Genomic DNA, 14,103 nt, shown 5'->3' with positions numbered 1-14,103 from the left:
GCATGGGCAAACTTGGGCCCTCCAGGTGTTTTGGACTCCAACTCCCACAATTCCTAACAGCTGGTAGGCTGTTAGGAATTGTGGGAGTTGGAGTCCAAAACACCTGGAGGGCCCAAGTTTGCCCATGCCTGGTTTAAGCCCAAGAAGCCCATGCGCATAGGCGTTATCGGACTGCCGTTGCTCTCCAAGGACCGCGTTCTTTGGTGATCTTCAGCGTGTAACTCTTCAGTTGAGCGCCGTGCGCAAGGAAGGCGTCCACCACGGCTTGGCCGACCACGCAGTAACAGTGGATCTCCTTCAAGCGAAGGCACTTTTTGGCCAAATCGATCAGCGCGGCGTCGAGATCCTCGGAAGGAGTGGTTCGGAGGACGAAGATCTCCAACGTCCGGTTGTAGTTGCCGGTGACGAAGCGGACCTGGTTCACCATGTAGTTGTAGGTGTTGAGTTGCAACGTGGTGACGGGGATGTTGGGTTTCAGTATCCGCGGGATCTTCCATGCAGGGACCGTGTGGTCGAACTCCAGTTCCACGCGGAGAGCCGGGTGCCGCTCGCTCACCGCCGCCCACAGCTCTTCCGGGATGACCGGGATGTATTTGTCCAGTCGTTCGCAGAAGACGTCCAAGCGCCGAAGGGGAGCTCGGTTTGGCGCGGCCAGTTCTTGGAAAACGTCCTCCGAGAGGCTGGCGTAATAGACGCCCAACGTGGAGAGCCGGGGGCAAAACCGCAAGACTTCGAGCATCGTCTCCGGCTTGACGTTGCACACCAAAGTCCGGTTGTTGAGGAACAAAGTGTGCAAATTGGGGCTACCCGAAGCCACGAGGCGTACCGTGGCGTCGTCCAAGGTGAAGGGCATTTTGCGGAAGTCGAGGCAACGGAGGTCGATCTTGGTGTCGCTCCGGCAGACGTTCCTGATGCTCTGCAATATGTCTTGGCCGGAATAGAAATATGGGTTCTCCCCGCGGCACTCGATGCACAACGCCCGTAGTTTGTGGTTCTGCTGGGCCAACAGGTCCAAAATGCGGGTGACGTTCTTCCGGACGCTCTCCTTGGACTGATTGAACACGATCTTTAAGTGCTTGATGTGGGGCAGGAACTGGTGCAGACTCTTCAAGGTGTCTTCCTCCTCCTCCTCTCCGTCGCAACTGGAAGGGGAATTTGGGAATTCAATTCATTTATTATTATTATTATTATTATTATTATTATCCCAATTTTTCTCTCCATTTGGAGACTCAAAGCATATTCCATTGATGCAAAAAATATAATTTTAATTCCCATTTATTATTACTATTATTAATTAATTAATATCCCACTTTTTCTCTCCATTCGGAGACTCAAAGCATATTCCATTGATGCAAAATAATATAATTTTAATTCCCATTTATTATTATTATTATTAATAATTAATATCCCACTTTTTCTCTCCATTCGGAGACTCAAAGCATATTCCATTGATGCAAAATAATATAATTTTAATTCCCATTTATTATTATTATTATTATTAATTAATATCCCACTTTTTCTCTCCATTCAGAGACTCAAAGCGTATTCCATTGATGCAAAATAATATAATTTTAATTCCCATTTATTATTATTATTATTAATTAATTAATTAATATCCCACTTTTTCTCTCCATTCGGAGACTCAAAGCGTATTCCATTGATGCAAAATAATATAATTTTAATTCCCATTATTATTATTATTATTGTTATTATTATTATTTATTTATACCCCACTTTATCTCCCCAAAGGGGACTAATACCATTAATTTAGCAAACAATATAATTTTATATTGGCATTTTATCTCAATTCGCTTCTGACACAATAAATAAATAAATATGCATTATTATTATTATTATTATTATTATATTTATACCCAGCTTTATCTCCCCAAAGGGGACTCATACCATTAATTTAGCAAACAATGTAATTTTACATGGACATTTTATCTCAATTCGCTTCTAACACAATAAATAAATAAATATCCACTATTATTAATAATAATAATTATTATTATATTTATTTATAACCTTCTTTATCTCCTCAAAGGGGACTCATACCATTAATCTAGCAAACAATATAATTTTATATTGGAATTTTATCTCAATTTGCTTCTGATACAATAAATAAATACCCATTATTACTATTAATAATAATAATAATAATTATTATTATTATTATTTATACCCCCCTTTATCTCCCCAAAGGGGATTCATACCATTAATTTAGCAAAATTTCAATACAAAATAATATAATTCTACATAAGCATGTTATCTCAATTTGCTTCTGACAATATTATTAAATAAAGTATTAAATATGTATTAAATAAATACCTTTTATTATTATTATTATTATATTTATTTATAATTTTACATAGGCATTTTATCTCAATTCGCTTCTGACACAATAAATAAATAAATACCTATTATTATTATTATTATTATTATTATATTTATACCCAGCTTTATCTCCCCAAAGGGGACTCATACCATTAATTTAGGCATTTTATCTCAATTTGCTGACACAATAAATAAATAAATACCCATTATTATTATTATTATTATTATTAATTAATATTAATAATAATAATAATAATAATTATTATATTTATTTACCTCCCCAAAAGGGGAACTTCATACCATTATTTTAGCAAAATTTCAATACAAAATAATATAATTTTACATGGACATTTTATCTCAATTCGCTTCTGACACAATAAATAAATAAATACCTATTATTATTATTATTATTATTATTATATTTATACCTCACTTTATCTCCCCAAAGGGGACTCATACCATTAATTTAGCAAACAATATAATTTTATATAGGCACTTTATCTCAATTCACTTCTGACACAATACATAAATAAATACCCATTATTATTATTATTATTATTATTATTATTATATTTATTTCTACTTTATCTCCCCAAAGGGAGGACTCATACCATTAATTTAGCAAACAAAAAAAAGTATTGGGTAAGTTTTGATTCTTAAGTTTTTGGCACGTGTCGGATGTCATGTCCTAAGTACGAATTTAACAAATCTGATACAACTTATGACAACTAACGGAAAAATTGCACACCCCTAATATTTATTTTTGTTCCTCTCTCATTTCTGTGATTGAGAAACAAAGCACATACCTCAATGTGAAGCATAGAGAAGGTTAGATGTTCCCATTCTAGAGAAGGGAATATTGGGGAGGAAATATGGAATTCTCTCCTTACCTGACTTCCGTAAATCCCCAAACGGAACTGGTGGAAACGGCTGCGGCCCAATGCCGGCACACCTGGAAGGCCGCGTGCCTGTCTTTGAGAGACAGGTAGTAAAATACGTGAGCCAGGATCTCTTCCGGGACGTAATTCCATAAGTCTGGGGCAGACATCCTTTTTTCAGGCACTTCGCTGCAAGCTTGCAGTGCGGTTTTTCTCACTGGAGGGAAGAGGGGAGGAAAAAAATTGGATAATCTGGATTATATGCTTTGAACTGGATTATATGAGTCCACGCTGCCATATAATCCAATTTATTTATTTATAAATCCACTCCAAGAGGTCTCCACTGAAGCTTTATCGTCAATCCCTATTATTATTATTATTATTATTATTATTATTATTGATAAAGTTCTGGAGAGACTTATTTTGCATAGAATTATGGAAAAAACTAGACCCATGTCTGATTCCACAGCGAGCTGGCTTCAGGAAAGGCAAAAGCTGCACATCACAAGTGCTGAACCTGACTCAGCACATAGAAGATGGCTTTGAAAGGCAGCAGATCATAGGAGATGTCTTCACAGACTTGTCAATGGCTTATGATACTGTGAACCACCGCCTCCTCCTGAGAAAAATGTATAATATCACAAAAGGACGACCACCTCACCCGCCTCATAGGAAACCTGCCACAAAACAGGAGCTTTTTGGTTGAGTTCCAGGGCCAGAGAAGAAGATGGCGGAAACAGAAGAACGGCCTGCCTCAGGGGAGCGTGCTTGCTCCATCCATGTTCAACATCTACACAAATGACCAGCCACTGCCAGAAGGGACAGAGAGTTTCATCTATGCTGATGATCGTGCCATCACAGCTCAATCAGGGAGCTTTGAGATGGTTGAACAGAACTCTCTGAAGCTCTAGGTGCTCTAACTGCCTACTACAGGGAAAACCAGCTGATCCCTAATCCGTCTAAACTACAGACATGTGCCTTTCATCTCAGGAACAGACAAGCATCCCAAGCTCTGAGGATCACCTGGGAAGGAATCCCACTGGAGCTTTGCAACACACCCAAATACCTGGGAGCCACTCTGGACCGTGCTCTGACCTACAAGAAGCACTGCCTGAACTTCAAGCAAAAAGTGGGTGCTAGAAACAATGATACGAAAACTGACTAGCACAACCTGGGGATCACAATCAGATACAGTGAAGACATCTGCCCTTGCATGCCCAGTGTGTAACACATCTCACCATGCTAAAACAGTAATGAGACATGCTGCATTATCATGGGGTATCTGCGCCCTACACCACTGGAGAAATTACACTGTTTAGCCGGTATTGCACCACCTGACATCCGCCGGAGAGTAGCAACCAATAGTGAAAGGACCAAGGCAGAGACATCTCCAGCTCATCCCCTGTTTGGGTATCAGCCCGCACATCAACGACTTAAATCCAGACATAGTTTTCTAAGATCTACAGAGACACTCACTGGAACATCTCAGCAAGCGAGAGTCCAAAAGTGGCAGGCTCAAACCCAGAACCTCAACCAATGGCTGATACCAAATGAGAGACTCCCCCCTAGACACAAAGAGGACTGGGCGACTTGGAAGGCGCTGAACAGACTGCGCTCGGGCACCACGAGATGCAGAGACAACCTTCAGAAATGGGGCTACAGGGTGGAATCCTCTGCATGCGAGTGTGGAGAAGAACAAACCACTGACCACCTGCTGCAATGCACCCTGAGCCCCGCCACATGTACAATGGAGGACCTTCTTGCGGCAACACCAGAGGCACTCCAAGTGGCCAGATACTGGTCAAAGGACATTTAATCAACTACCAAACTTACAAAATTTGTATTTTCTCTGTCTGTTTGCTTAGTTCTGTTAGAAATGTAATATAACTGACTGGCTGCCCTGACATGAGAAATAAATAAATTATTATTGATTTATAAATTCACTCCAAGGGGTCTCCACCAAAGCTTTATCGTCAATCCCTATTATTATTATTATTATTATTATTATTGATTTATAAATCCACTCCAAGGGGTCTCCACTGAATCTTTATTGCCAATCCCTAGACAGCCTGGAAAACTCACAGCGACATAATGCTACACTGTCGAAAAGTTGGCATCCCACTTTAAATCCTGTGACTGCCTCTTGCAGAAAGCTGGGATTTGCAGTTTAAGGAGGAGCCTTTCAAATGCTCAGCCAAAGAAGTCATGGGCCTCACTAAACTACAAACCCCAGAATCCTGGAGGAGGCTTTAAAGTGGGATGCCGACTTCGCAAAGTGTCGTATGTCGTTTGACTCCACTGCCTCGGCATTTTGGAATGCTAAGAGTTGCCATCATCTTGCAAGGTCTTCTTCATCCCTCTCTGCCCAAGAATCATAGAATCAAAGAGTTGGAAGAGACCTCCTGGGCCATCCAGTCCAACCCCATTCTGCCAAGAAGCAGGAATATTACATCCAAATCACCCCTGACAGATGGCCATCCAGCCTCTGTTTAAAAGCTTCCAAAGAAGGAGCCTCCACCACACTCCGGGGCAGAGAGTTCCACTGCTGAACGGCTCTCACAGTCAGGAAGTTCTTCCTCATGTTCAGATGGAATCTCCTCTCTTGTAGTTTGAAGCCATTGTTCCACGTCCTAGTCTCCAAGGAAGCAGAAAACAAGCTTGCTCCCTCCTCCTCCCTGTGGCTTCCTCTCACATATTTATACATGGCTGTCATATCCCCTCTCAGCCTTCTCTTCTTCAGGCTAAACATGCCCAGCTCCTTAAGCCGCTCCTCATAGGGCTTGTTCTCCAGACCCTTGATCATTTTAGTCACCCTCCTCTGGACACATTCCAGCTTGTCAATATATCTTTTGAATTGTGGTGCCCAGAATTGGACACAATATTCCAGGTGTGGTCTGACCAAAGCGGAATAGAGCATGGGGAGCATGACTTCCCTAGATCTAGACACTATGCTCCTATTGATGCAGGCCAAAATCCCATTGGCTTTTTTTGCCGCCACCAAATGCTGGTGCTTTGCCAAACTACAGCTCCCGGGATTGCCTAGCATTGAACCTACAAGTTTGGCAGAATGGAAAAACAATCCAAAGTGATGGAAAAGTCACGCCAAACTCATGATGCCAATGTTATTTTTAGCCTCCTCTGTCTGGACATTTCTTTTCCATGCTCACCAGTTGCAGATCCCTCCGGCTGTGGCCGATCTCTCCCAAATCTCTCTCTCTCTCCTCCGGGCTTTCAAACTGGAATGACCAGGAAGAAGGCGGCTTCTTAAACCACGGTTTGCTCTCCGGAAATGGTGAGATCATTTCCCTGCCCTGGAACATGAAAGGAGGGTTGCTTTTTTGAAAAGATGAACCTTAAGTGAAAGGGCAATGGGATAACTGTTCTGTTTGCCTTCTCCCTATTACTCTCGGCCACTCCTCCCATTGTCACCACACACGCACTCGTATAATCCCCAGGAGCCAGAGATACAACATTCTGCTCCAGAAGCAAGAAGGGGCATCTGCACCAGGACTGGGCACACTTTCTCACTTGCAGGGCACATGAGAGCACTCCCTGCTAGGAGGACTGGCTTCCCAATGATGGATGGAAGGAAGGAAGGAGGGGAAGGGGGAAGGAAAGAGAGAAGGATGGGTGTAAGGAAGGAAAGAAGGGAAGGGGGGAGAAAGAAGGAAAGAAAGGGGGAAAGAAAGAGAGAAGGAAGGAAGGAAGGAAAGAAGGAAAGAAGGAAGGGGAGGGGGAAGAAAAGAGAGAAGAGTGGATGGATGGATGGATGGATGGATGGATGGAAGGAAGGAAGGAAGGATGGGGGGAAGGAAAGAGAGAAGGAAGAAAGGATGGAAGGAAGCTAGGAAAGGAAGAGGGAAGGAAAGAGAGAAGGAAGGGAGGGAGGGAAGGGAAGGGAAGGGGGAAGGAAAGAGAGAAGGAAGGAAGGAAGGAAAGAAGGAAAGGAAGGGGAAAGGAAAGAGAGAAGGGTGGATGGATGGATGGAAGGAAGGAAGGAAGGAAGGAAGGAAGGAAGGAAGAAAAGAAGGAAGGACAGATGGATGGAAGGAAAGAATGAAGGAAAGGAAGGGGAAGGAAAGAGAGATGAAGAAAGGAAGGAAGGGGGAAGGAAAGAGAGAAGGAAGGATGGAAGGAAGGAAAGAAGGAAAGGAAGGAAAGAAGGAAAGGAAGGGGAAGGAAAGAGAAGGATGGATGGAAGAAAGGAAGGAAGGAAGGAAAGAAGGAAAGAAGTAAGGGAAGGGGAAGGAAAGAGAGAAGGAAGGAAGGAAGGATGAAAGGAAGAAAGGAAGGGAAGAGGTTAGGAAAAAGAGAAGGAAGGGAAGGGGGAAGGAAAGAGAGAAGAAAGGAAGGAAGGAAGGAAGGAAGGGTGGAAGGGCAGGGGGAAGGAAAGAGAGAAGGAAGGAAGGATGGAAGGGAAGGAAAGAATGAAGGAAAGGAAGGGGGAAGGAAAGAGAGATGAAGAAAGGAAGGAAGGGGGAAGGAAAGCGAGAAGGAAGGATGGAAGGAAGGAAAGAAGGAAAGGAAGGGGGAAGGAAAGAGAAGGATGGATGGAAGAAAGGAAGGAAAGAAGGAAAGAAGTAAGGGAAGGGGAAGGAAAGAGAGAAGGAAGGAAGGAAGGATGAAAGGAAGAAAGGAAGGGAAGAGGTTAGGAAAAAGAGAAGGAAGGGAAGGGGGAAGGAAAGAGAGAAGGAAGGAAGGATGGAAGGGAAGGAAAGAGAGAAGGAAGGAAGGATGGAAGGGAAGAGAGAAGGAAGGAAGGACGAAGGAAAGAGAGAAGGGAGGGAGGAAGGGAGGAAGGGAAGGATGGGAGGAAAGAGGGAAGGAATGATGAAAGGGAAGGAGAAAGGAAAAGAGAAGGAAGGAGGTAAGGAAGGAAGGAAGGAAGGAAGGAAGGAAGGGAAGGATGGAAAGCGGGAGAGAGGGAAGGAGGGAGGAAAGAGGGAAGGAAAGACAAAGGATGGAAGAGAAGAGGAAGGAAAAAGAGAAGGAAGGAAGTGAAGGATAAAGGAAAGAGAGATGGAAAGACAAAAGGGAGGGGAGGGAGAGAGGAAGGAAAGAGGGAAGGATGGAAGGAAAGAAGGGAAAGAGGAAGAAAAAGAGAAGGAAGGAAGAAAAGGAGGAAGAGAAGTATGGAGGGAAGGAAGGGAAGAGTAAAGTATTGTTGTTGTTACTATTGTATTTAATGCTGCTCTGCAACATGTCTTTAGCTGCAGGTGTCTGATGGGTTACGTATTCTTCCAGAAGTCTCACTAGATGCATTGTGTCAATAAGCAAAATTCAGGAAAGAAATCTCAAAAAAGATGCCAATGTGAGCTTTAGCTTTTCTGTTCCAAAGTTCAGCAGTTAAACGGATGTGGCTGCTTTAATTTGTTTGCTCTGAACAGGAGTATTTCCATAAAAGGAGGCAGGTGTCCCCTTGTTGGCATCCTGTCTATGGGAGTGTCACCAACTCAACCTATACCATTTCCCCGTGAATTTAAGGCCCTTTCTATACTGTCCTTATGCCCCAGGATCTGATCCCAGGTTATATGCTTTGAGTCCCCACTGTCATATAATCTGGGATAATCAAAGATACAGAATGGGGGGCGATGCCTGGCTCGAGAGCAGGACGTGTGAAAAAGATCTTGGAGTCCTCGTGGACAACAAGTTAAACATGAGCCAGGAATGTGATGTGGCGGCAAAAAAAGCCAATGGGATTTTGGCCTCCATCAATAGAAGCATAGTGTCTAGATCTAGGGAAGTCATGCTCCCCATGCTCTATTCTGCTTTGGTTAGACCACATCTGGAATATTGTGTCCAATTCTGGGCACCACAATTCAAGAGAGATATTGACAAGCTGGAATGTGTCCAGAGGAGGGCGACTAAAATGATCAAGGGTCTGGAGAACAAGCCCTATGAGGAGCGGCTTAGGGAACTGGGCATGTTTAACCTGAAGAAGAGAAGGCTGAGAGGGGATATGATAGCCATGTATAAATATGTGAGAGGAAGCCACAGAGAGGAGGGAGCAAGCTTGTTTTCTGCTTTCTTGGAGACTAGGATGCAATGGAACAATGGCTTCAAACTACAAGAGAGGAGATTCCATCTGAACACGAGGAAGAACTTCTTGACTGTGAGAGCCATTCAGCAGTGGAACTCTCTGCCCCGGAGTGTGGTGGAGGCTCCTTCTTTGGAAGCTTTTAAGCAGACGCTGGATGGCCATCTGTCAGGGGTGATTTGAGTGCAATGTTCCTGCTTCTTGGCAGAATGGGGTTGGACTGGATGGCCCATGAGGTCTCTTCCAACTCTTTGGTTCTATGATTCTATGTATTATTATTATTATTATTATTATTATATCACCAGAAGAACATGAATGCAATGGCCTTCAAGTTGACTCAATTATTGGCAAGATTCGTTTGGAAGAGGTTTTGCACTGCCTTTCTCTGAGGCTGAGAGAGTGTGACATTGCTAAAGCTCACACAGATAATTTCCATGCTTGAGCAAGGATTTGAACTCCAGTCTTTAGAGTCAAAAGACTGGAGTTCTACACTATAGAATTAAACTGGTTTGACCCCTCTTAAACTGCCATGGCTCCATGCTATGAAATCCTGGGAGTTGGCTGAGAAGGCCTGAGACCTTGCAAAACTACAATTTAAATAACTTCATAGCATTGAGCCATGGCAGTGCAAGTTCTATAATTAATAAAAATAATATTGATAATATTTACAATAATATTAGTAATAATATTAATATTATTAGTTTGATAATGAATATAATTATAACTATAATAATAATAGTTTGATAATGAAGATAATGCTACTACTACTAATAATAATTAATAATATTGATAATATTTACAATATTAGTAATATAAATATTATTAATTTAATAATGAATATAATTATAACTGTAATAATAGTTTGATAATGAAGATAATGCTACTACTACTAATAATAATTAATAATAATATTGATAATATCAACAATAATATTCGTAATAATATTAATATTAATCATAGTTTGATAATGAATATAATTATAACTATAATAATAGTTTGATAATGAAGATAATGCTACTACTACTGTACTACTAATAACAATATTGATAATATCAATATTAGTAATAATATTAATATTAATAATTATAGTTTGATAATGAATGTAATTATAACTATAAAATAATAATAATAGTTTGATAATGAAGATAATGCTGCTACTACTACTAATAAATAATAATGTTAATATTTACAATATTAATAATAATATTAATATTATTAATTTGATAATGAATATATTATAACTATAATAGTTTGATAATGAAGATAATGCTACTACTAATAATAATAATTAATAATAATATTGATAATAAACAATAATATTCATAATAATATTATAATATTAATAATATTATAATATTAATAATTATAGTTTTATAATGAACGTAATTATAACTACAATAATAATAATAGTTTGATAAGGAAGATCATGCTGCTACTACTACTACTAATTAATAATAATATTGTATTGTCGAAGGCTTTCATGGCCGGAATCACTGGGTTGTTGTAGGTTTTTTTTTAGCTATATGGCCAGGTCTAGAGGCATTTTCTCCTGACGTTTTGCCTGCATCTATGGCAAGCATCCTCAGAGGTAGTGAGGTATGTTGGAAGTAGGAAAAAGGGTTTATATATCTGTGGAATGACCAGGGTGAGACAAAGGACTCTTGTCTGCTGGAGCTAGGTGTGAATGTTTCAACTGACCACCTTGATTAGCATATAATCGCCTGACAGTGCCTCGAGCAAACTTTTGTTGAGAGGTGATGAGATGTCCTTGTTTGTTTCCTCTCTGTTGTTGTGCTGTTGTAATTTTTGAGTTGTTTAATACTGGTAGCCAGATTTTGTTCATTTTCATGGTTTCCTCCTTTCTGTTGAAATTGTCCACATGCTTGTGGATTTCAATGGCTTCTCTGTGTAGTCTAGTTTGCTCTAGTCTAGGCACTGTCAGCCCATTATATGCTAATCAAGGTGGTGAGCTGAAACATTCACACCTAGCTCCAGCAGACAAGAGTCCTTTGTCTCACCCTGGTCATTCCACAGATATATAAACCCAATTTTTCCTAGTTCCAACAGACCTCACTACCTCCGAGGATGCTTGCCACAGATGCAGGCGAAACGTCAGGAGAGAATGCCTCTAGACCATGGCCATATAGCCCGAAAAAACCTACAACAACCCAATAATAATATTGATAATATCAACAATAATATTCGTAACGATATTAATAATCATTATAGTTTGTAATTATAACTATACTAATAACTATAATAATTATTATAATAATAGTTTGATTATGATGTTACTACTACTACTATTACTACTACTACTACTACTACTACTAATAATAATAATAATAATAATAATAATTTATCTTTTAGTAGCATTATTTTCCTTATCAATCTGCATGATTTCTACAATGTGGATGTATCTAAAGAATGGGCATTCAATTCATGCTCAGGAATATTAGCTTTCTTCCTGTTTACCTGCCTTCTTTCCAAAAGTAAATGACTTCCAAGCCAATCCCCTCTTACCTGAATCAGCCAGAAACAAACCTAGAATTCTCTCTGTCCCTTTAAGGAAAAACTGTCTCCTGAGCGCCTCCTCTGATTGGCTGCCTAACTTCCATGCGAACTTTGTGCGCCCGCCTTCCCGAACACCCAATAGAAAGCATCCTAGCTGTGATTGACGTGTAATTCGACCATTCCTGAATGACCGGGGGAAAACATGAATGAACTTTCGCTTTCATTGAGAAGGAAGCAAAGGCGGAAGTGCTGGCCTTGGGAAGTCGCAGGAGAAGGCTGGGAAAGGTAAGCTAGGAGATTTCCACGCTTTGGAAAAGTTACTTTCTAAAAAAACAATCCAGAAGTGTCATAAGTTTAGGTTTGAGTCTATCCAATGGAAGTCAATGGGTATCTGGATGGGTCCCCCAAAGGCCATCTAGTCCAACCTTTAGGGGGCATCCAGACTGGGGAATTAACGCAGTTTGATCCCATTTGAACTGCCATGGCTCAGTGCTTTGGAATGATGGGAGTTGTAGTTTCCCAAGGCCTTTAGCTTTCAAACTGAGTTAATTCTCCAGTGTATATATATCTTTAAAAAATATCATATATTGCATATTACATCTATCTATGTCATCTATCTTTTGTGTGTGTGCAACATATAGCTATATATAATATCTATCTGTAATATTATCTATACTATATATATATATATATATATATATGCATGTATGCATGTATGTACAGGATAGATAGACTATATATGTGTGATAGATGCATATATGTAACATGAAATGCTTGTGGATTTCAAAGCCATTGAAATCCACAAGCATGTGGACAATTTCAACAGAAAGGAGGAGACCATGAAAATGAACAAAATCTGGCTACCAGTATTAAAAAACTTATAAAATTATAATAGCAAAACAACAGAGAGGAAACAACCAGGCACAGATTAACACCTCCCAGCAAGAGATTTTCCCAGGCTCAGGCAGGCCTTCAAATGCTAATGAAGGTGATCAGCTAAACATTCACACCTAACTGCAGCAGGGAAGAGCTCCTTGCCCCACCCCAGCCATTCCACAGATATATAAACCCACTGTCCTAGTTCCAACAGACCTCACTACCTCTGAGGATGCTTGTCATAGATGCAGGCGAAACGTCAGGAGAGAATGCCTCTAGAACATGGTCCTATAGCCTGAAAATACCTACAACCTCACTACCTCTGAGGATGCTTGCCATAGATGCAGGCGAAACGTCAGGAGAGAATGCCTCTAGAACATGGTCCTATAGCCTGAAAATACCTACAACCTCACTACCTCTGAGGATGCTTGCCATAGATGCAGGCGAAACGTCAGGAGAGAATGCCTCTAGAACATGGTCCTATAGCCTGAAAATACCTACAACCTCACTACCTCTGAGGATGCTTGCCATAGATGCAGGCGAAACGTCAGGAGAGAATGCCTCTAGAACATGGTCCTATAGCCTGAAAATACCTACAACCTCACTACCTCTGAGGATGCTTGCCATAGATGCAGGCGAAACGTCAGGAGAGAATGCCTCTAGAACATGGTCCTATAGCCCGAAAATACCTACAACCTCACTACCTCTGAGGATGCTTGCCATAGATGCAGGCGAAACGTCAGGAGAGAATGCCTCTAGAACATGGTCCTATAGCCCGAAAATACCTACAACCTCACTACCTCTGAGGATGCTTGCCATAGATGCAGGCAAAACGTCAGGAGAGAATGCCTCTAGAACATGGCCATATAGCCCGAAAAAACCCACAAGAACCTAGTGATTCCAGCCATGAAAGCCTTCGACAATATATAGATAGATAGATAGATAGATAGACAGATATAGATAGATAGACAGATATAGATAGATATAGATTGATAGCTATATATTACATATATATTATTTATCAGTGATATTATCTATATACTATAAAATATGTATAACTATATATTATCTATCTCTGTGATACTATCTGTACTATCTATCTCTCTATATAAGCTATTAATATATTATCTATCTACTATACACACATACACATAATTATATATGGATTTATTTTAATTTTTGCTATCTTTTCACTTTTCAGAATTATAAAATATTAAAGATCTACACCTTTTTGGGGGGAATGCAAAATATCAATTATTATTATTATTATTATTATTCAGCATTATAAACTGTTCAGGCATTAATTAAATAATTACAAGATATCTGGATGTGTATACATACACACTCTTTCAAGCCTTCTGTGGTTTCCCCTCTCCTGTGCACTTTGGCCTACGTTTCCCAGAATGCCTTTTCATTGGCCCGGGCGGCAAGGGCTGTCGGGAATTGTAGGCTAAAGGAGGG

General features: G+C 40.5%; 2 protein-coding genes across 3 annotated transcripts in view; one reads left to right on the top strand and one right to left on the bottom strand.

Annotated features, from left to right (window-relative positions):
* Positions 1-117: 117 nt before the first annotated feature.
* Positions 118-14,036, bottom strand: LOC132783140 (F-box/LRR-repeat protein 8-like). Of its 2 annotated transcripts, none has more exons than XM_067471014.1 (4): positions 13,984-14,036; positions 6,383-6,526; positions 3,228-3,432; positions 118-1,142 (listed from the first exon to the last, which is right to left on the bottom strand). In XM_067471014.1, the coding sequence occupies exons 3-4, from the start codon at positions 3,383-3,385 to the stop codon at positions 164-166; spliced, it is 1,137 nt and encodes a 378-aa protein (XP_067327115.1). In that variant the 5' UTR covers positions 3,386-3,432; positions 6,383-6,526; positions 13,984-14,036; the 3' UTR covers positions 118-163. The 2 variants fall into 2 exon arrangements, with proteins under 2 accessions (XP_067327115.1, XP_067327114.1); XM_067471013.1 differs by lacking the exon at positions 13,984-14,036 and adding an exon at positions 11,776-11,884.
* Positions 11,987-14,103, top strand: part of TRADD (TNFRSF1A associated via death domain) — a 30,036-nt gene continuing 27,919 nt past the window's right edge. Inside the window, exon 1 of the mRNA XM_067471015.1 lies at positions 11,987-12,051. The gene's annotated coding sequence lies outside the window, so the exon portion shown is untranslated. The remainder of the gene's footprint in view (positions 12,052-14,103) is intronic.

Source organism: Anolis sagrei, chromosome 8, assembly GCF_037176765.1.
Source record: "Anolis sagrei isolate rAnoSag1 chromosome 8, rAnoSag1.mat, whole genome shotgun sequence".
NCBI lineage: Eukaryota > Metazoa > Chordata > Lepidosauria > Squamata > Dactyloidae > Anolis > Anolis sagrei.
The sequence above is the reverse complement of the archived record's forward strand: the minus strand, read 5'-3'. Positions and strand labels throughout refer to the sequence as shown.